General features: G+C 32.7%; 1 protein-coding gene and 1 pseudogene across 2 annotated transcripts; one reads left to right on the forward strand and one right to left on the reverse strand.

Annotated features, from left to right (window-relative positions):
• Positions 1–1,698: 1,698 nt before the first annotated feature.
• LOC111300792 (bZIP transcription factor 44 pseudogene) lies at positions 1,699–3,243 on the reverse strand (annotated as a pseudogene). Its single transcript, XR_016340784.1, has one exon. The product of XR_016340784.1 is annotated as a bZIP transcription factor 44 pseudogene (transcript).
• Positions 3,244–17,155: 13,912 nt separating this feature from the next.
• Positions 17,156–21,271, forward strand: LOC111300802 (transcription factor bHLH110-like). The gene is made up of 7 exons (XM_022896417.2): positions 17,156–17,862; positions 18,244–18,781; positions 19,353–19,481; positions 19,574–19,639; positions 19,884–19,949; positions 20,789–20,848; positions 20,986–21,271. The coding sequence occupies exons 1-7, from the start codon at positions 17,726–17,728 to the stop codon at positions 21,133–21,135; spliced, it is 1,146 nt and encodes a 381-aa protein (XP_022752152.2). The 5' UTR covers positions 17,156–17,725; the 3' UTR covers positions 21,136–21,271.
• Positions 21,272–21,675: the final 404 nt, after the last annotated feature.

Here is a 21,675-nt window from a genome sequence, read left to right on the forward strand (position 1 = left end):
AAAAAAAAAAATAAATTCGAACTTTTTTTTTTCACTAGAAAGATCATACATTAATCACTAATCAAAATGTTAGGGTGCTTTTTTTTTTCTCCCTTGCATCAAACAATTATGGCCAATTAAATTAACATGCTCTAGGATTAATGTTTCAAACTAATTATGACCAGCAATTTAATTAACTATTGCTAAAGATTCATTTAGATAGGCGATAAGATTAATTTTGATGATATTAAAAGTAATAATAATTATTATTATAATTACGATTAAAAAAAAAATTCAATGAAAAATTTATATTAAATGAACTTAATTGGAATTGACACTTAAATTTAACTGGAAGTAATTGAAACTTAACTAGGGATGCAATTGCATCCAAAGATAGGTTAAATATGATGGCATCTCCTAATCAAACCTCAATTAAATTAGGGGAAATGCCAGTCAATATCACTGAGTTAAAGGGTCAACTTTAAACAAGTACATGGCCAGTATGCTTAATCTGGATTTTAGCTTTAAACAAGTGTAATTAAAAGAAACCAATGTAGAAAAATGAAAATCAGACAAATGCAGATACTGGTTCAACGTGCTTGACAGTAGGTTGCGGGGTTTGGCACCCTACGTTGGATATAAGCTTCACGTTTCCATTCACCTTAATAATGGTGGCTAATTTTTTACTCAATTCCCTTGTCTACTTCTCTTTGTTCGGTTCTTCTCTTTTCCTTTGCTAAAAATTTGTCATATCAATTTTTTTTTTCATAATTTAAAAATAAAGAAAGAGATCATAAATATTATAATTTAAACTTTAAACATATAAATCAACTTAATTAAACTTACGAATGTTGAAATTTTTACTTTACATGAACCCTAATCTCTCTCTCTCTATATAAATAGTCGGACTTACGATATTTATAATACTATATTTTACAAAAAAGAAATAGGATTTTATAATTGAAAATACGTGAAACAACGGATATATTTTTACTCAATGAAAGATATATTTCAAAAGATTTAAAAATGTATAAGCATACGTTAGGTGAAAGAATATATATTATATAGCCCTCGTTTTTTGAATGGGTTATCGGGCATTCATAATTCAAACACGAAAATGATTAAAGTCATACGAAAAAAAAAAAAAAAAAAAAAAAAACTTTGGTTACACATGGTACATTGAACCTTTAGCAAAATTATAGGTGTTTTTTTTTTTTTTTTTTGCAAAGTGGCAACAAACAAGAGATTAGGGAGAGAGAGAATCAAGAGAAGAAATGAGTTGATATGGTCCTTCTTTTTATATATTTTCTACTAATTTCTTTCATCCATGATGTCATAGTTAATCTTATCATGATCTTGATAACATCTAGTGGCACTCAAATTGATAGGAGGTGTTTGGTTCTGATTCTTCTCAACATGGTTGTGTCGGTTTCCTCTTTAAATTAAAAGTTAGAAAAAAATTTTTATTTGAAAGAAATAAAAAATTATTAGCTAATGAAAATGCTACTAAATTATTATGCATAAATGTTATAGATTGGAGCATAAAATTACAAGAATTATTAATTTTTCAAGGTAAATTAACTCATTTCTTATTTTTATTTTATTTCTTGAAAGGTTTCCTTCCATATATTATACAAAGTGTTTGAGAGAGATAAAGTAATACGAAAGCAAGAATTTAAGCTTGAAAATAATAGTTAATGATAATTGATAGGTCTTCGATTTGTCCCACTTTCTTGTCATATTCATGAATGAATTAATATATGCTATAATACATAGCGTGGGATACCACATACATCCACAACCCTTCACACCATATTTTTATATCTGAAATATCCCCCATTTACAACAGCAGAAAAACTCATAATTTTATCCCCTAGCAATCAGCTTTTACTTGCTAGTCGCCCCATTTCTCTTGCAATCATCTTTTATGTCATCTTGCTAGTTCACAATAAGATTAATGTTTTACTAATATATTAATCATAATAACAACAGCATAAAAGAAGGGGAAGTTAATGCAAAGACATCCATAAATTTTTGACCATTTTTCATCCATTTATAGTAATGATGATGTTGATGAGGATGGATCAGTATTGAAAGATGTCTGCAGAGGCCATGATGGGTTGGTTAAGATAAGGCATATTGAAAGGATTGGTGAAACTGTGATCAGCACTTGTTTCAAAATCCCCAGTTTCATACACCCCATTGCAAGTTGTGGGAGTGTTGAGATAATTGAGGATCTCAGTTAGGGAGTCTAGTCTTTGGCTTAGTTCCATCATCTGAGCCCTCAGAACTGAGTTCTCATTCTCGATGTTCAAGTAGTGCTGGGTGGTGAAGTTGATGCTTGTCAGGATTTGGTTATTATCCTGCCTTAGCATTGTCACTTGGGCCACTAAATCATCCAAGTGCTTCTGTTTTCTCATCCTGGATCTCCTTGCTGATTCTCTGTTTGATTCCTTTCTCTTTCTTTTTCTTTGATCCATCAACTGATGCAAATCCTCTTCAGAGCCAGAATTCTGAAGCAGAGTGGAACCTAAGGAATTGGAATTTCCACTAGATGAAGCCATATTATTTTTACACCAAAATCACTGCTAAAACTTCAAAAAAAAAAAAAAAAAACTAATATTTCAAGATTAATCTAACCTCAAAGACAACAGGAGCCGGATACTAACTATTTTTAGCTAAAACTTCAGGATACTAGACAGTTATTATTTGACTTATTATATATATAGTGAAACTGAAGCAATTACAAAGAAGTTATTTATCAAAAACATAGAACCAATAGAGGAAGACAACTGAGAAAGATTGAACAAGATGGGTCCTGCGTCTGAGGGAGGAATTTATCATAAACCCGGATCGGAGGATTTCACTGACAACTGGAGACATGAATCTCAAACATCAACAACAACTTATGCAGCATGAAGATTCACAACAGAAAAAAGAAAAGAAAGAAAGCTTCTTTTTGGCAGAAAAATATCAAGATCAACAGCAAAAACAAAAATTGTTTTGCTGGAAGACCGAGTTTTTTCAAGAGTTTGACTTCATGGGTTTTTGGTATAGACTTTGGAATCCAAAGTTTAACAACCAAAACCCGCCATAGAAGGGCAAAAACCTTCCAAAATGATATGAAAAGAACAGAAGAAACCAGGAAAAACAGAGCCAAATGAGATGGCAGACCAAAACCAGCAGAACCTCAGCTCTAAAAACAAGAAAGAGAGCAGAAACAGACTAAATTCTATAAGGGGGGATAGAGCAGAATTGGAAGAGGTTTTTAAGAGAATTGAGAAGGCAATTTATAGAAGAAAAAGGTGTAGAAGAAAATGAAAGAAAGTTTAAAAAATGGGGAAATTTAAAATAATAAAAATTAAAATGCCAATAAAAAAAAGTAAAGAGCTTTGGAATTTCCTCCTTGAGAGTTGCTGGAGGAGAAGTTAATAGGCATGCGGGGTGGACACGAATTTTCCACAACACTCCAATTCCACCTGCCGAACAAGACACACACCGTACAAATATTTTAATCATTACCCTATTTTAGTTTTTATTTATTTATTTTTAAATTTAATAATTTTAAATATAATACGATAATATAATATAAAAATATATTAATAAATAATAAAAAATAACATAATTCAAAATTTACAAAAATATATAAATAAATTTAATAAAACTAAAAAATATTTTTTATTTTTTTATATTAATATAAATTATTATACATAATTTTTATATAAAATATAAAATAAATACAAAAAATTTTAATATTTTATATAATATAAATCTATGAATTATCATATTTATTTTTTATTATTTTCTTTATTGCCAAGAGTTAGTATTTGGTGGTAATTTCTTTTAACCTTACTTTCCCCGCCAATACTGCGGGAGTTAAAGTATAATTTTTTGGTTTTTTTCTAAGCATAGAATCTACAAATATAATACAAGCAAGAAAATCCTATGGCTTTGATTGCCATAATGAAGTTGTTCACAGGACCTGAAAAGAAAAAGTTTGTTTCCTTTTTTTATTATTTTCTTTGGTAATAGAAACATGGCACCTTGTTCTTTTTATTGCATTAATTCCTATTTTAATACTAAAAAAATCATCAGACCAACTTTTTCCCATTAAAACTTATTAAAAACAAAAGCATCACCATGTGCATCACTGCAGCTTCAGGAATGGTGCTAAAGCCTGGGTTCTAACACAAAGCAACCATCAAGGTTTTGGCTTTGATTTGGGCTACTGATTGCTTTGAAGAGTCTGGAACACAGAGAAAATAATAACATCCCACAGAGCTTATTAACAAAAAAAATTCCATCTAGGCCTTACTTTTGGACCATTTACACTGTCTAGTAGCTTGGACCACTAAACCAGAGGCTACACTGGCCCCAGCCCTTAATTGCAAGCCACCAGATTGGACAACGACGCCAATAGCAGTTTCCGATACGTTTTAAAAGTGTTAGAACTGGAGAAACTAGAATATTTTGTTATTCTCAGTCTAACAGGAAAGATGACTTGCAACTAACATTTGCTAGAAAAAAAGGAGATTAAGCTTGACAGACTAGAAAAAAGACTAGTATCCATCGCCCAAATCAATTGTGTTGAACAATATTTCACCTGTGATGGTTAAAACAATCTTGTTTATTTCTTGGATTGTGCTCTGGTGCAATTCTGGTTCCATAATTCCGTTCTTTGCTAAAGTGATAGACTTTAGTCATCTTAATGTAGGCATGGAATTTTTCTCATTTCCTTTGGCTGTCATCTGCCTAAAACTACTCTTCCAGCTGCCAACCTTCTTATGGATAAAAGAAATCTGCAGAATCTTCATCCTTATCTTGTTTGTGAAAGAGCTATGGAAGGACCAACGCTCTACTTTCAATTTGCTGATGGAGAAAGATGCAAGAGGCATTGATTAAAGTGTTCCATGACAATTGCCCTTCAGAAGTAGTAAACCTTTTTGCAGAGAAATAATAGCTTAATGCTACCAGTTACTAGAAATTCAGATCGGAGAAATTAGTCTTTCCACGAAAACTTGAGTGAAACATGTCGAGAATAATGACTCAAATCTCATAAGAGATTTATTTGAGATTTGTTTGAGATTTATCAAATATTACTTGATGGTTAAGAAGACTTACAAAAGAAAAATTCTAAGAAAAATGAGATTCTTAATAGGTAAGTTTAACTTACAAGAAAATAATTCTAAAAGAAAATGGATTCTTAATAGGTAAATTTAATTTACAGGAGAAGAATTTTAAGAGGAGAGGTATTCTTAATGGGTAAGTTTGTATGGTTATAAATATGTGAAGTCTCTACAATGTTAGTTATGAAAAAAAGATGTAAGAGAGTTGTAGGGTTTTATGGGATAGACACCCATAGGAGTATTGGGTATTTGGGCTCTACGTCTTATGAGTTTGTTTGTGAGTGAACTAGAGGAGACTGAGAGGATCCACATAGGTATGATGTATGAAAGCATATGAGTATGTGTTTGGTTATGTTGAAAGGGTGCACAAGGATTTAGGTTTGTGTTTGTTTGGGTTGAGAATACTTTATAGGACTAGAGGAGATGAAAGCATATGAGTATGTGTTTGGTTATGTTGAAAGGGTGCACAAGGATTTAGGTTTGTGTTTGTTTGGGTTGAGAATACTTCATAAGATTAGAGGAGATTGAAAGTGTCTTATAAGTATTGATTGTTGAGTGAGATTGATGATTTGATATATGTTTGTAATTCTCTACGACTAATGGGTCTTGTTTCTCATCCGTGGACGTAAGTTGATTGGATTGAACCACGTTAAATTGTTATTTCTTATGTGTTTGATTTATTGTTTAATTTCGCTTCCGCTAGTGTGATTGGATTGGAGGTTTTTAGCCCAACAAATGGTATCAGAGCTGTGGTGATCCTCAATAAGTGGTATCAAAGATGAAGGTTCGAGACGTAGAAGAGCTGAAAGTTTGAGATGTGAGAAGAGCTAAAGGTTTAAAATGTGAGAAGTGCATAGTTTGAGACATGGAAAGAAGCAAGTCCAGAAGAACTCAATTCAAGAGAAGAGCTCGAGTTAAATTTTGAAGATTGATGATTGATTTGTATGAAGCGTGAAGACACAAGAAAAGAGAAAATGATTGTGAGACTTCCATTGCAGGTGGAGCCAAACATGTTTAGTATGAAGACAGATGATTGATGGAATTTGATTTAAAGTGGAGATTGTTGGAAATAATGACTCAAATCCCATAAGAGATTTGTTTGGAATTTATTTAAGATTTGTCAGCTATTGTTTGATGGACAAGAGACTTGCAAAAGAAGAATTCTAAAAGAAAAGAGATTCTTAATAGGTAAGTTTGACTTGCAAGAAAATAATTCTAAAAAAAAAGAGATTCTTAATAGGCAAGTTTAATTTACAAGAAAAAAATTTTAAGAAGAGAGTGATTCTTAATGGACAAGTTTGTATGGTTATAAATATGTGAAGTCTCTACAATGTTAGGTATGAAAAAAAAAATGTAAGAGAGTTGTAGGATTTTGTGGGATAGATACCCCATAGGAGTATTGAGGCTCTACGTATTATGGGTATGTATGTTTATTTGTGAGTGGACTAGAGGAGACTGAGAGGGTCCACATAGGTATGATGTATAGGAGTATATGGGTATGTGTTTGGTTATGTTGAAATGGTGTACAAGGATTTGGGTTTGTATTTGTTTGGGTTGAGAATACTTCATAGGACTAGAGGAGATTGAGAGTGTCTTATAAGTATTGATTATTGAGTGAGATTGATGATTTGATATATGTTTGTAATTCTCTACAATTAGTGGATCTTATTTCTCATCCGTGGACGTAAGTTGATTGGATCGAACCACGTTAAATTATTGTCTCTTGTGTGTTTGATTTATTGTTTGATTTTGTTTCTGCTAGTGTGATTGGATTGGAAGCTTTTAACCCAACAAATGGTATCATAATGATCCCAACAAAACAAATAATTATGCAGCCAGAAAAATCCACTTTTTTTACTATCTTAATTTGAATTCAAGGTCTGACTCTTCACTAGAAAAAGAAAAAACATAGAAATTAGATAACTATCAACATTGTTAATTGTAAATGCATTTTATTTGATGAATGAGTCGGAAAATACCTATATGGAAAATACAATCGTTCAACACATATACTTTAGAATATTCCATCAGCTAAAACTACTTGCTTAATTGATCACCAGGTTTTCCCCTTGTGTTACTATAGTCGAGCCCATGTCACTGAAAATGACATGATCCAATCCCATGCTTTGCTTCGGCACAGAAAAGAACATCAAAGTTTATTTTATCTCTTCCAATGCTTACCCTCTTAAAGTAATGACATGCAAAGGGAACATGAAAGTTCTCCAATATTGCTTACCCTGTTTAAAGCCCATGATAATGCATAATACACTACCAAACACAATCCCATATATAACATATATAGACTCCTTTTTTATGGAATTTTATCTTTATGGGAAACACTTTGAGAGTAAAATCTTGAATGTATCATATAGATGTGGAGAAGTATGCTCTTAAGATCATCTAAGAAAGAGATTAAATCCAAATAAAACTTAGGATACACTTTTGATCGTATTAGTACTACTAAAAAAAGGAATATTTTAAATGAGATGTTTGATTACCAATTAAATTACAGTTTGATGCAGCCACATGATCTTTATTTGACCTAATTTGTTTCCCAAACAATATTTAAGAAGGCACATGAATTTTTAATACCATGGTATTGGTTTGCCGACAGTGCTGCGAAACATGATGAAACATATTCATAGCTAAACTGCTCATCAAATCATCATGCGAAAGGCCACCAATTATAGTTAAAGCACTGATCATGGTGAGCCCCCCGAGTTGGAAGTCGGTTCCAGAGTACCTATATTATCTAGCCAAAGGGTAGGCACAAAATGACACCTAAAATAATTATGTACTCGAAAGTAAATAATTAAGAAAAAAGTGAAGATATTGGAACATAAAAAGGGAAAAGAAAAATTTGTTAGTTGTAAGGTATACTAGAAATTGTGAATGTGACATGGTGGATTTTCAATAGATAGTTAAAGTATTCGGACCTTTTTGCGAAGCAAAAGTTGAATAAATTACATTAATCTTTTGTGCCTTTTCTTGATATAGAATGAGGACCTAACTTTGTTATGTTTAACTTGTGTCTTGAGATACTTCTTTCTTCACTTCCAACATAAGAAAAGTGAGAGGCTAAATTGACATCCTGCCATCAAAACAATTAAGCAAGGAGAAAAGATATCGAAAGACATTGAAGAAGGGCTTAAAAAGAATAAAAAAATGGGTTGTTAAAAGTATTACATTCACCTAAAATACTGCCCTCGTACGAGTAAATTTTTGTTAGTGTTTACTGAGTCTATGTATGAGTTGTTCATAGTGACTTGGTGCATGATTTTATGGGTGACAAATGCGGTCCCTCCACGATAGTGATAACACACAAAAGAAGTGCAAAGATCCACGATAGCTAACAAAATTTTTGTGGTGAAAAAAGTTGTGCAAATAGAGTTGCTCAAACGGATTGGTTGGGGGCCTTGTGAGGTGCTTCGGTCGCTCTTTGGCAGCTTCTTCTCCTTTTTTTTTTTTTCGTACAAAATGATTGCTGGGGTAGGGCAGCTATCAAAAGTTGATGTGTTTGTTGGGTGTTATTTAAGAAATTTGATGTTATTTGATAGAGAGCTTTAAGAAATTTGAAGTTACTTGAGAGAGAGCCTCAAGTTGCTTAGGCTATGTACCCGCTGGTGTTTAAGTTCAATGGCTAGCACAGACCATATCTCTAAAGTAATTGCCACATTCTCCCTGATTACTTTTGTTTGGTACCTTGTCATACAGCACAAAAAAGCTAATCAGGACATAGTAATTATTCATAATGTGATGTCTCGTACTAAACCTATCGATCTGTTTTTATCCCTAGTTTTTTTATTCGAATTTCATTTTTTTCCTCAAATTTTCTTAAATTTATATGTAAAAAATGAAAAGGAAAAGAAATAAGCAGCAGTGATTCATGCATATACCAGTAGTAAGTCATTTTCCCAAGTGTATTATTCCCAAATATTTGTTGAATTATAGCTTGAATTTCAATATAGATTTGCTTTGATCTATGACTAACCATTAGTCCATGATTTATTCCACACGTACAACAGGCCTGCCGTGCATAAAGCAATGACCAAGACAATAGCTGATAGACACAGAAAAAGATTGTTACCTAAATAAATATCTTCATGTACAAGTATACTTTGAGACCAATCTCCTATGTATCAACCAGATCCAAAAAAAATGAAGAGAAATTAAGGAGAAGTGATCAGAGGAAAAGGTTTAAAATTCTAGTTGAATTACAGCATCACCTATGAATCAGCCTTACGTGAAAACTAGCCAAAATTTGGCGACAATTCCAGAGGGTGGTGGGGAACTGTTCAAGGACATAACATAAATACAGGCATGGGGAGCCAATATTTGCGAGCATTGCAAGCTTATCATTCTCTATATACTAGTTATTAGTTGTTATACATATCAGGAAAAAAATGATACTGAAAAAGTGATCACAAATAATTATTTTGTTTTTGGATCCATTAGTTGAAGGGAAATCAATAATAACTTCACTTTCAAGCCATATATATAGTTTTCAAAAAGTTGAGTCATGAATAATTTAACCTTGTAATCAGAATCAAAAGAAGAGATCCAAAACCAAATGTTGCCTATTCGCCATTACTCTTTTCACTTTTTTCTACAATCTTCTTCATCAATTATCAAAAAATATATCATGTGAGAAAGCATAGAGAAAAGATATAATGGTCGGTTTTTGTGGGGTCAGACTCAGGCAGGAGCCTATTTCAGCTTTTGCACAAGGGGTCCCAAAACAAAGTTCAATTTTGAGTTTTCCATGGACTTGATTTTCACATTTTTTCTTTTTCCCCCAATATCCTTGGGTTAGCTTTCAATCTCAAAAACTTGAGGGTTGGGTCTCAGAGTTTCCTTTTCGCCCATCAGCCGACAAGGCCTTCTTTTCCCCTTGACAGCAGACACCAGATAATTTCTAAGAGTTATTCAATACAAATTATGCAAATCCCTGAAATAGAATCTGGAAAGCTAGGATTAACAATTGAGATTGGGAGATTGTAATGCAGCAGATTTGTGGGAACTTTCTTTTTGTTGGGATTATGAGATTTTAAACAAGTCGTTCTTTAATCTTTACTGGTTTATGAACAAGTAATCTCAGTTTTGATCAAGACAGGGTCGCTTTGTTGGACTAGTGGTGCTCAACACCAAGCTGATCCACATAAACCCACGTGCTACTTTAAACGAGCAAAGGGAAAAGGCAGCCATCAAAGATCAAACACACCACTACCTTCATCCTCGTTAAGGCTCCCACGTCTCAAACAGAAACATCCCCAAAAGAAAAAGCAGATAAGGTTATCCTATATCAAGCTCAATCGTGCATGCAAGAACAGTGTAAAGGTGATTATCACAGTAAGGTCAAGATACTATAGAGCTGTCATGTTATCTATTCTTGGTCCAGTTTTGTACCGACTTCATATCTTTTCCAGGGGAATCTTACCCAACTCTGGAATCTGCCTTCATCATGAAGGTAAGCATGAGAATGAGATTTTCTTGCTGTAAAAAGTATCTCCACATCTGCCAAAATCTTCTTATCTTGCTCTGCATATATTCACAAGCAAATCTGATCTCATAACTCTGGAATGTTAGAGGCTAGGGATTCATGAACAAAGAAAGAACTAAGATATTAACTGGATTAGGGTTAATTTTTGTTATTAGTCATCCAAAATTAAAATTTTGAATGCTTTAAATTGATATAAGAAAGTACAATTCTGATAGCTGAACCAAGCTTTGTTAGAGAAATTGACATAATCTAGAAGAAATATATTCAAAGTACCTGGTCATAGTGGGAATGGAGCACAAAAATTAATTCTCTTTTTATTATTAATTTAAAATGTCGTAATTAAAGAAAAGAATACATATTTTTATAAGGAGAATCACATTCAAACTGTGCCCAAAAGCATACATGCAACGACAATTAAAATCAAGTGAAAAAGTAAGTAATTATTCAACGTCACTAAATTCATACAATATTCCTCGCTACATTCAACCAGTCAATCAAAGTAGTCTGCCGTTTTCTAAATCACAAAAACTTGTAGGCATCTGAGCTGTTCTTGAAAGAAAAAAAAGGGGTTCCAGAAGCTGACGAAGAAATGCATAAACTTTAACCTTTTTAGTCTTCAATCTTATCGTATCTTCATCTGAGTAATTTTTCCCAAGAAAATTCCCATATATCTGGCAGAAAATTTTGGTTCATAGGCTCGTAGCTGTTACTATATTTTATTACGCATTTCGATTCATAGAGCATCTGTTATTTGATTTGCTTCAGGTTCAGTCATCATATTTTATAAGAAAACAAAAATTATAGTACAACAAGCAAGGGTTTACAAAGAAGATTAGTATGTAAACAAGTTGGCAAGGGAATATTAATCAATCAGCTGTTTGATGCTTTTCTAGTGATCTGATCTTTACCTGCTTAACTGATCAGTTTTTCCAAGTGGCAGATCGGTAAGAGATAATTATTTCTTCGTAAAAAAATCAGGTTTGGGATATTTATCTTTGAGTTCTGTTACTGTCAGTGTCACACCCCCAAAGCAATCCACATCATTATCCAAAGCTTTGGGGAAGATAATCTTTGGGTCCAAGCTTTACATAACCCTCAACGGTGCCCAAAGTTTTACATTAATTGCCGAAGAAACAAAGTGTAGAACAATAAAACTGAATCACAGGAAAGAAAGTGAGTGACACACAAAGTATTATTACACGTGAAGGGTACTGACAATAGGAACTTTTATGATTTGGAGATCAGATCTCCTCTGTTTTTTTCTAGTCTGTAAGACTCTAGCGAATAGCCTACTAACATGATTATTACAACATAATTTTGAAGTGTTAAAGCCAAAGCCTTTGTCACTGCCTTTTTCTAGGACAAAACTTTATAGGACGTGGCCCCTCACAGAGAAAAAGGAAACGTGGATGGTGCCTGGTTGTTGGGTTAAAGAAGAGCCAACTTGAAGGTTTGTCCCTGGCTGAAAAAGCAGCCATACAAAAACAATAGAAAGCTCAAGCAGCCAAGCAGCCACTTGAAAGGCAACAGCACGCGGAGGTGGGGAAGAGACCAGCAAATCAAAAGTGGACCCATCTCCTGTTTACGGCTTTTTGTCTTAAAATGGTGAACCTGGGCCGCCTTGTATAAAAATGGTGAACCCTTTCTCGTCAGAGAAGAATAACATACTGGGCTTTACATTCCAGTCAAGTGGAAAAAGAAAATGTCACTAAGCCCCCAGTTGATTAGACCAGAATAACAATTCCAGCCCAAGATATCAGGCATGCAAAAATGAAGAATAGCTAGCTGAGCTGTGTCAAATTCAAAACATCGGTGGTCCTTAATAAGCTTCCAAAAGGCCCAATATTTTAGCCCAATTCTTAAAGAGTCCTTGGATCCGAAAAAAGAAAAAAAAAAAAAACAGAAAAAAGACGTAAATCAGTAAAATCCAATGATTTTTCTTGATTGGATTGTTTTTGTTTAAGATCGTTTGCCTGAAAAATAAAATGTAAAAGGAAAGAATAGTTTTACGCTTAATACAAATCATTTGTAAAAAAGTGATAAACTTTGCTTTTGAAGTATTTAAATCATCTATAATAATTCTATCAACCAAAGCAATCAGTAAGCCTTTACTTTTGTTTTTATTATGTCTTCCTCTCTTATCATACACTTATTCAAAGGTTTTTTTTTTTTTTTTATCTATCTTTCAATTTCTTTCGTTCTTTTCCAACGTCATATCACATAAAATTTGCATTTTGTTGCACAAGAAATGCCATGGAAACTTTGTTCAAATTCTGCTGAGAAGCAAGAAGCAAAGAGTGGAACCCATTGTTGCCTTGAAAAGCACGCACGTAAAGCTCTTTACCCACCAAATTCTTCCTCCAAAGCACCGGGCAGCAGCTATGTGGTTTTTTCTTCAATTTCTCATGTCTTATTATCTGGCCTTTTACCCAGGAAAATATGTTGACAGAAAAAGAATCTGGTCTGTCTTATATGTTTCATATATATGATCCTTGAAACAAAGCTTTTCTTTTCTCTATTTTTTTTTTCTAGATTTTTTGGGACAGACCCTTTTTTTCTTTTTTGATTGTGTGAAGAACATGATCCATCAAAGATCTCATATTGAAAGAACCAAAGGATAAAACTTTGATCAAAGTGATTTTAGATGGAAACTGAAATATGCATAAGCAAAAGTCATTGAATCATTGGGCTGACTGGCTGAGCATTAACAAAGATAGAAAACGTGTGGGTAATTATACCAAAGCTATTAAAAAAAAATCAGACAGAATAAGGAAATTTTTATATTGGTGGTTAAGGGGGTGATATTACAGAAAGCAAAGCGATGCCCCTTGTTTTGGATTTTTCATGGCTCTCTCTTTAAGCTTGAGATAAAGCATATATTCCGCTGAGACAATGCCTTTGTCTTCTTCTTAGACATACCTTTACAAAAGCTTTAGACCCCCTTTATGGGCTTTCTGAAATTTTTTTGACTCAAAAAGAGGTTAAACAATTGAAATGGAAAAAGAGAAGGGGAATAAAGCTTGCATATGATATGTAATTTGCATATATATATACATATATATATATATATATATTTGTAATTAAGATGTGGATGTTTGACACTTGGCCCGTTGACTGGCTACACTTGAAAAAGGCAAAGTGGGCTATATTTTCTGATGATAAGGCTAAAAAGTGATTAATTATAGCAAAAATGCTTTTAGGGGGCTAAATTAAGTAATAAGGCTTCTTGTATGCAAGAGGACCCAAAGAAGGATCAGCATAATTGGTGCATAATAAACCCTCCATTTTTTTCTACATTTTTTAATTTTAAACAAGTTAGATGTCACGACTTTAAAATAATTTCTTCACTTGTTTTCTCTACTCTTAATATATATTAATTTATTATGGCTATTTTTATTTGCCATAGAATTTGATTTTCTAAATAAGGTAGGATGCAGATGAAGTCATACACCAATATTTCAGCAAATTTCTTATATTTTCTTCATCATTAGTTCATGCTTCTAGCTAGTACTATTTTTTGTTATAATTTAATTAGCATTAGTATGCCAAATTAACTTCTGGAATGTAATAATGGAAATACTACAAATTTAGCAGATAATTAAAAAGATTCATCATCAGGAAAGTAAGAATTTATTCAAATATATACACTAATATTGTAATTGAAATCTGATTTAGAAGCAGCTCTTATGAAATGAACCTTGGATGGAAGATAGTGAAACTGAGAAATATGCAAAAGGTATCACAAACAAGTGAAAGGAAGAAAAGCTCTCTTTCTCTCTCTCAATAAAGAAGAATCCATCCCCTCAAGAAAAGTGCTAAGCAAAGAGTAGGGATAAATAAACAAATATATATATATATATACAAGGGTGGGACAAGAAAGCAAAGTGAAGGGTGGCCAATGCCAATTACTCTGTCTCATATCACATTCTCTTGCATCAACTTTTTAAAACTGATGTAAATTTTTGTGGGGACTGATCAAATTAATTATAATTATACTTGACGGAATGACAGCTTAATCATACTTAATCTACCTATCCTGATTACATATATAATATTATAATGACCCTTTTCTCTTCTCCATCTTCACAAGCAAACAAAAGCACTTTGACAGATTTGTTTCCATGCCCATCATCATGGTCAATGGGGATATTTCAGAAGTAAAACTCACTACTCCCTCCCTCTTATTTTACAAAAATATAAGAGACAAATTAATTATCATTATATTATGTACATATATACATATCAACATTTAATATAAAATGTAAAATTTTTATGTTTGTATTTTTTTTTAAAGATAATTACATAAATTAATTGATCTAAATTTTGATTCAAATTTTATATCAATTTTCTTAATTATAACTTACATGTGAATAGTAAATAAACAAGTGTGCTCATAATTTTGTTAGCACTTGATCAATTATTCATATAATATTACATGCCCATATGTAGGATATATAAATATATTGGTGTCATATAATCATATAGTACTATTTTTTCTTACTTTAATAAATAATTTATATGTTTAGCATAATTTTGTAAGAGAGAGAGAGATTCAACTGAATCAAAGACTGAAATAGAAAATTTGAAAATGTTGGGGGTGGAAAAGGGGGATATGGCTTAGTGTACAGGTTGTATATCACAACTTGGAATTAAAATTGAGTAGGGCAAAGGGTAGGGATTCTAGGGTTATTGGGGGTGTTTTTGTTTGCCACTATGGCCTATGGGAAGAAAAGAAATGATTGAGCAATTAAAATATCAGAATACTTTGTATCTGAGGCATCATTATGAATATTTTGAAACTAAACAAATTAAGAGAACTATTCATTTTTTAAAAAATAAAAGGTTAAAATATTAAAAAAAGCCTTTGAATTATTTTATTTTGGTTAAATAAGTTTTTATATTTTTATTACATTAGAATAAAGTTTTATTTTTTGATTTATATCTAAATAAATTTTTTATTTCAAACGAAAAATTGATTTATGTTAAAATGTTATTTAAGTATAAAATAAAGGTTTAAAAATCAAGTATTTACTTGAGTACAAATTATAAGTTAAAGGTTTATTTAAGTATAATAAAAGTATAAAAATTTATCTAAATAAAGTACTAAAGTTTAGGGATTTATTTATTAATATTTTAGCCAACAATAAAAGCAAACATCATTTTCTTACACCTAAAATGCAAGCTCTGAATTAATGAAAATGAGACCATGCCACCAAGAAAAGTGAAAGAAATTTAGGTATATAACTATCAAACTTAGGATTAATATCCGTTTATATAACTACTTTTATGAGATAACATTTAATAAATTTAAATTTTTTTATTTTTTATTTTTGTTTTTAGATTACGATCTCATTTGTATAAAAGATATATACTTATTAATTATCAAATTAATTCATGTTTTAGACAATGATAGGTTTCCATTACTGAATTCTAATGATATCAATAGAAAATAATATGATTTTGATATATGATAATTTGATATTAGATGTAATAAGCAAAGCTTATATCTAATTGCTCTAGAACAGATAGTTTTCATTTTTCTATAGTTTTCATTTTTCTTTCTGGTCATTGCCTGTCTAGCACATTATGACACTTAAAATGACAATAGTGGGCAGGCATGTCACCCATTTTTAGTTGTTCGAGGTCGGCATTTTCAGTAATATGCATGGATATATATATATATATATATATATATAATTATAATATTATGCATAGAAATTCTATTTAATTTGCCACATTTTCTGGAGTCTGCCTGGAATCATAACAAAATGCTTCTTTATATCATGATGATGACAGGCCAAGAAAAAATCAATTTCACGTTTAATTTCCTATTCTTTTGCCCCCAAACAACAAACTAAATCTCTTTTATTCTCATCCTCATCTTCCTTAAATATAAATTTATCAAAACGACAGCTTTTAAGAGACAAGGCATTACAAGGGAAAGGGATTAATCACCGACATTCCTATTCTATATCTCTTATACATAAATTCATAATGGAATGGTGAGAATGTAGTTGTGGGAGGCCCCCTTACGCATGGGAAATTCCTAGCAACAAGCTAGTCTTCAATAAAATCATAGCTACATATAGTCTGAACTGATCATCATTCATCACTGCCTCAAAGGATATATATATATATATATATATATATATGCATATCTGAATATCAAAACCTCATATTGGATTTCAACCACACAAAAATTCCATGAATGGTGGTGAGAAAATGTGCAAACGCACCAGCAATATCAAAGTTCAAACCATAACTTCATGTCTGAAATGCTAAAGTAAAGATAAAGGAAGAGGGAAATCATATATTCATATGTTATTTTTCATAGCCGACATGTTATACAGGAGAGTATGACTTTGTACTAAGTAATATTTCAGGCGACCAATCACAATGCAAAGAGACACAAAAAATCAGTTATGGTGTCTCAATCATATTCACATTGATGTTGGAGAAATACTGTATGAAGCCCAAGCTGATTGCTGATTTTATAAATGGATAACAACATATAAGATAGCCTTTGAACATGTGGGGATGAGAAAAAAATAAAGAAAAAGAGAGAGGGGATGAGAGAGCATGTTTGCTATCATTTCTCTTCTCAGACCTTTGTTGAAAGTCTTGGGATCGAAGGCAGGGATCTTAATCATAACATAGAGGAAGTATTAATCATCTTCCTGTAATTGCAGTGAGTGCAATAAAGCACTTTAATTTTTAACATTAAGAAAGTGAGAGACAGAGAGAGTTTTTCAAGCAAAATCTTGTATGAGGGATAGCTGCAAAAAAGGTTTGCCTGAAAAGAAAAATAAATAATTAAGTCAGAGAGAGAGAGAGAGAGAGAGAGAGAACGGTATGGAGAAGGGATTATTCAAGCTCCTCTCTCTTTCTTTGTTTCTTTCCTTTCAAGACTACTTTAAGATGGAAACTTGAAAGAGTAAAGAGGAAAAACTGAGAAAAGTTGCCTAGCTAAAAGCAACAAGGTATGTGGGTGTCACCTGAACTGTTTCTTTGATTGAAGTGTGAGAGATTCCTGGAAGCAAAGCTGGTTAGTAAAAGTTTAATTACTCAATCTTGGGATTTCCAAGCCCTTTTATTTAAAAGAAGAAAAAAAATTATCATTATGGAGTCGGAAAATGTCCATCACCAACACCAGCTCCAAGACCAGCTTGTTGGGTCTTCTTCTTTACCTATTCCAACCTGTTATGGAGTTGCAAGCACCCATTCTTGGAGTTGGACCCCAACCCCAAGTATCACTTTGTAAGTTCACCTAACCCTTGCACTCTTTCTCTTGTTATGCTTTCTACAAATATCTGGCTCTTCACAGTTCAAAGGCCATCATGAATTTACTTTAACTCCGGAATCTCCTTTTTTTTTCCCTTCTTTTCTTTTCTGATTTGATGTGCATCAATCAGAATTATGTAGTTAAAGTTTACTTGTTAGATTTTGTTGATAATCAATTGATTTTCAGTAGAATTAATATTTTCTTTTTTCATGTATTGCTTTTGGATTCATAAAACTTGTGGGTTCACAAAGTGCAGTATATCACATACAGCTCTTTCACTTGCTTCCCATATCTGGCTTGTTCATTTTTTTCGTTCATTTTAGAAAATTTATTCCATTTTTCTGTTTACTTTGCAGGAACACCAGTGAGTTCAATCCAAATTATAATGGGGGTATCTTACATTCAAGGCAGAAAAATGACATCAATTTAGCATCTCCTCAAAACAGTTCCATGATCCAAGACTGGAATAACAATGAAGGGAGCTTCACCAGCCATTTGCATGATCACAGCGAGAAGCTGTTGCTCAAGACAATATCATCTGGTTTTCCAATGTTTTCGGCTGGATCAGAATTTTACTCAACCACCCAGAATTGTTCTATCCCAACTGCTAGTTTTACTTCTTTACCAAGTAGAGGGAATTTCAGCCAGATATATCCTAGTATAAATATTTCAAATTTGAACCAAGCTTCTTCCCCGAATATCCCAAGCTCCTTTGACATGAATTTGGAGGCCTTGGATCTCTTAAGTCCTCCAAGATATAGCAGAAGCAGTAGTTTTGGCCATCCTTCATATGATCAAAATATTCTTGGTATATACAAAGAGAGCCCTTCTTTTGTTCTTCATCACCACCATTTTCAGCAGTCAAATCAAAGGCCAGCTTATAGCCCTAGTAAAGTAAGTGCTCTCTATTGTTTCTTGTAGCAGCATTCATTTCTGCCACAAACCATATGCCTTAAGTTACAAACATTATTGCCAGTATAATTGTAACACTGCACGGCCATGGCTCTGATATATGTGGCACTGCATGCAATATTTATGCTTCTTTTTTCATACATTGACCTTAAAACATGCAATGTAATCTCTTGTCAGCTCCTATTGGAAGAAATCAAGTGTTCAACAACTTAATTATATGAAGTATAATTGGCATCTCTTAATACAATCTAATACTCCATTAATAGGTAGTTGAACAACCATGATTAACACATATAAGAAGCAGAATATGATTAAGGGATAAAAATAAAAAGTCGAAGACCTTTTTTCATAATTAAGGATTTTCCTTGTTCAAAGTTATGCCCACTAAAAGAAATATATATGGCCTTCTCATCTTTTACAATGGGGTATCTTCAGCTTTAATCGTTTGTATGCATATATCTTTTCCAGGACTTCATGCCTTTTTTTTTTTCTTTTCTTTTTTAAACTGCTTTTGATGATCATTGAACTGATCTTTACTCTTTGCACTTCAAAGATATCACCCTTCCCCACTGAAATAACAGAGTCAAAGAGACCGAGCATTTTAGCAGAACCAAAGGCAACAGCAGGTGCAGCAGCCAAGAAATCTCGTTTGGAGTCACGACCGTCCTGCCCTCCCTTTAAGGTGCCTAAGGACCAACAAAAAAAACTGATTCAAAGACCAGATTATCAATTTCACGTTTTCCAACCTTAAATCATTTGCTTTGCATCAAACAGGTTAGGAAAGAGAAATTGGGAGATAGAATTGCAGCTCTCCAACAACTGGTCGCTCCTTTTGGCAAGGTAAATTCTGGGTTGCTTTCGTTTTTTTTTTAATTTCATCAGTAAAAAAGGTACAGCTATGGTGGAGAGAAAACGCAACATATACTAAACAACTAGTAGCTGTGGCTAATAAAACAAAAGAAAAAGGCAGGAAACCGAAAAGAAGACAAAAGATTATTTGAGAGATTAGTTCTTAGTTTAATAAGGTTTATGGTTTAGTGTGGTAATTAATGGAAAATGACGTGTGATCTTTTGCATATCACAGACAGATACAGCGTCCGTACTGATGGAGGCTATTGGATACATCAAATTCCTTCAAAATCAAGTCGAGGTAACTTCCCAAACATTCTCCTTGAATTTTGCATTTCTTACATATATTCTCTAACACGCTACCTCGAATGAGACCCGTCGGCCAGTTTGGGTCCAAGCGTCAACTTGCTTCTAGAATTAACCCTAAAGGCTCAGGCAATCGACTAGGGTTTTTCCCTATGGTTCTTTATAGGGGTCCAAGTCCAATTTTACACCGTTGATTATTTTATTCATCCCATTGAACAGCAAAAACATATATATAAGAATAGAGCTGTGATGTAGGCTATGTAGCTTTAGCCATGGAAATTTTTTGTTTCTTAATTTATTCTTTTGGCACAAAAAGAAAGAGGGAACGTAGCACAACTTAATTATGATCAACGTGGTCTAGGATGGCGAAAAAGGAGAGCTTTTTTTTTTCATCTTCCTTTAGTTTAGAGCTCAGACCTGACAGCCACATCTGCTCAGAAGTCAGATTTCTCTGTGTGTGTGGTTTCAATTTCCCAAAGTAAGGAAAGGCAATTGAATTACCCTAACCCGTACATGGAAAACCGTGGAAAGGCAAAGGCCCATCCATGGTTGATTTCCAACAAGTTCTTTTATATTCCTGATCTGCTGCAGCCTAGCTAGTTGGATAGCTCAGAACTCACTTTCTTTGGAATGAGTTAAAGAAATCAAACACTCAGTCATGCCCATTTAGAATCAATTAATTGTCAGAATATTAAATGTACGTACGCAATATTATGTGGTAGTGGAGCATGGATCACTGTAGCAGCCATAATCTTCTGATTTCAATTCAAATGCCAGTTTATGCATGTATGAATATCATAAATATGCACTGAATAATGCATTTGTTTTTTACAGACATTAAGTGTTCCATATATGAAGTCGTCTGGCAATAAAACATCCAGATCCAAACAAGGGGTAAGAAAAACTGATCTAATTGCCAATGAAAAACAACTTTTTCATATCAATTTCATTAATTTAGACAGCTTTGAGGGACAAAAGGGATTCAAAAATCACTTTACTTATTATAGCTTTAACATTGAAATGATCATTAGGGTTCAACAATGGAGGAGGGAAATGAAGAACCAAAGCGAGATCTTAGAAGCCGAGGTTTATGTCTAGTGCCATTGTCGTGCATGTCTTACGTGACTAACCTCAGCGGTGGAGGCATTTGGCCACCGCCCAACTTCACCGGAGGAACTTAACAACAACTGTTAGCTTGTTTCGACTAAATCTTGCGACATATATATGATAAAAAAAAAAAAAACACTGATTATTTTCTAAGCCATATGTTGGCTGGGAGATAATAAATTCTAGCTTGGTGTCAATGGAACAAATTTGGTCATCTTGTTAAAATTACAAGATCCCAGGACGGACCAAGTTTGATCCATTGACAAGGTCAGTTCTTGTACTTTTTAACTTTTTAAAATTTATTTAATTTGTATTTTCTATAATTTATTGCAATTTACTAATGGTTAATTAAATTAGTTAGGTTTAACCTTCGACGATTTTTTTTCTTCTTTACAAAATACAAATATTTCCAAATTCATCATTTGGGTTGAAATTCCTTACCTCTTACGATGAAACTTATTCCATCAATCTACCAAAATTTTGAAAAGTAACATTAAATTCTGTAATAATAATAATAATAAGAAGAAGAAGAAGGTAAATGATTTCTTATGTTTCTTTCATATGCCTCTTATTAGTAAACTATTATTATATAAATTTTCTTAAAATATCAATTA

Source organism: Durio zibethinus, chromosome 3 (assembly GCF_047325235.1).
Source record: "Durio zibethinus cultivar Kanyao isolate XHJ-2024 chromosome 3, ASM4732523v1, whole genome shotgun sequence".
Classification (NCBI taxonomy): Eukaryota; Viridiplantae; Streptophyta; class Magnoliopsida; order Malvales; family Malvaceae; genus Durio; species Durio zibethinus.